The sequence below is a fragment of the Olea europaea genome, unplaced genomic scaffold, assembly GCF_002742605.1.
Source record: "Olea europaea var. sylvestris unplaced genomic scaffold, O_europaea_v1 scaffold3545, whole genome shotgun sequence".
Taxonomy (NCBI): Eukaryota; Viridiplantae; Streptophyta; class Magnoliopsida; order Lamiales; family Oleaceae; genus Olea; species Olea europaea.
In genome coordinates, this window is record NW_019254609.1 from 1 (window position 1) to 1,769 (window position 1,769).

General features: G+C 32.4%; 1 protein-coding gene across 1 annotated transcript in view; it reads left to right on the forward strand.

Moving 5' to 3' along the window:
• Nucleotides 1–502: 502 nt before the first annotated feature.
• The window catches only part of LOC111386395 (patatin-like protein 3), a 2,673-nt gene continuing 1,406 nt past the window's right edge, over nt 503–1,769 (forward strand). Inside the window, exons 1-3 of the mRNA XM_023010850.1 lie at nt 503–721; nt 1,305–1,486; nt 1,602–1,761. Coding sequence (XP_022866618.1) covers nt 584–721; nt 1,305–1,486; nt 1,602–1,761 — 480 coding nt within the window. The 5' untranslated portion in view covers nt 503–583. The remainder of the gene's footprint in view (nt 722–1,304; nt 1,487–1,601; nt 1,762–1,769) is intronic.

A 1,769-nucleotide genomic window follows, 5' to 3' on the forward strand; every position in this document is an offset into this window, starting at 1 on the left:
AAAATACCTAATAAAAGCTGTTAAATCAAAATTACTTAAATTTCCTAAAATACGCATTTAAATTGAAAGCTACATATAATAATATCTATTATAATATGCGATCACAAGTCTGAGGGATAGCTCAGTGGTCAGATCTTGAGTTTGCTTCCCAATAATCATCGGTTCGAGTCCCTCAGGACCACTAAGGTGAGTATCCGACTGTAAACTTCAGAATTTAGTGAGATTCGTTGAGGTGCGAGTAAGTTGGGTCGAACATCCACTGTCATTAAAAAAAAATAAAAAATGAGGAAATTCTTATATGAGATCACTTATCCATGTAAGACTTAATTAAAATCGTTACCATGCGTTACAATTTCGTGGAAGCTTTCCACGCCTCTATATAGTATGATACACGTGGTCTTTGACCAATTCAGCGGTTTATAATAGTTTTATCCCCATGCATACGTAATTAGCCCTGATCAAAGTTATAAATATATCCCCTAAGTACACAAATTTTATCCAAATCAAAGCTAGAAAATTTCTTAACAGTGCTCTTGAATCTTCTTTAGTTAGTTTCCAAACACAGCATTTATATATAAATATTATGAAGAGGGCTTCATCCTCAGTTCAGATCCAACCCCCTACGTATGGAAATCTGATCACAATTCTGAGCATTGATGGGGGTGGTATTAGAGGAATTATTCCTGCCACTATCCTTGAATATCTTGAATCTCAACTACAGGTAATTAACTTAAAAACAGCTTTGTTTCTATTTTTATTTTTCCAAAAAAAGGAAAAAAAGACAAATATTATTTTTTGAAAAAAAAAAGACTCATTTATTTATTTAAAAAGTTCTCTTCAACGCATTCAACCTTGGATAAGGCAAGATTCATTTTTTCTTCAAAATCTCGACTCATGAATTATTTTAACAAATTGTCAGTACTACTTTATCTTCGTTAGAGAGGACATAAAATTAACTTTTTTTTTTCCGACCTTAATAATACTTTAGCGTTGTTAGATGGCCTAAAATATGTTCCTTTTTAAAATATTTAATTAGTTCCAATGCGTTTTTGATGAAAACGTGGCAATTTTAAGTGATAGTCGTATCTTGAATAAATTGATACTATAGTTATTTTGTTAATGATGTAACATTTATATTTGAAACTAATCAGAGACCTACACCAACAAATTCATATAAAACAAGTTGCCCAAATTTAAAAATGAAAGAGATGTTAAAGATTCCACGACAAAATGTATGTATAATATACTACGCTGAACCATCTATAGAAAACTAATGACTAGAAATATGTGTTCTTCGTTGCTAGGTGCTTGACGGCAAGGATGCTAGACTTGCAGATTATTTTGACGTAATTGCAGGAACGAGCACAGGAGGTCTAGTAACTGCCATGTTAACCGCTCCTGACAAAAATAACCGCCCCTTGTTTGCAGCTAAAGATATCAAACCCTTTTATCTCGAGCACTCTTCAAGAATTTTTCCTCAAAAGAAGTATAAATCATACTTTAGTAGTACAAAATAGAGTTACATCTTATATTAATCTTATTGATTTTATGACCATATTTTTATAGATGACGACATGTATTCTAATGGTTTCAAATTGCAGAGGCTTATTGGGATTTGTCGGAAAACTATTGAAATCTATAGTCGGACCAAAGTATGATGGAGAGTACCTACACAAAGTTATCAGCGAGAAACTAGGCGAGACTCGACTAGATGAGACATTAACTAATGTTGTCATTCCAACATTTAACATCGAAAATTTGCAACCTAT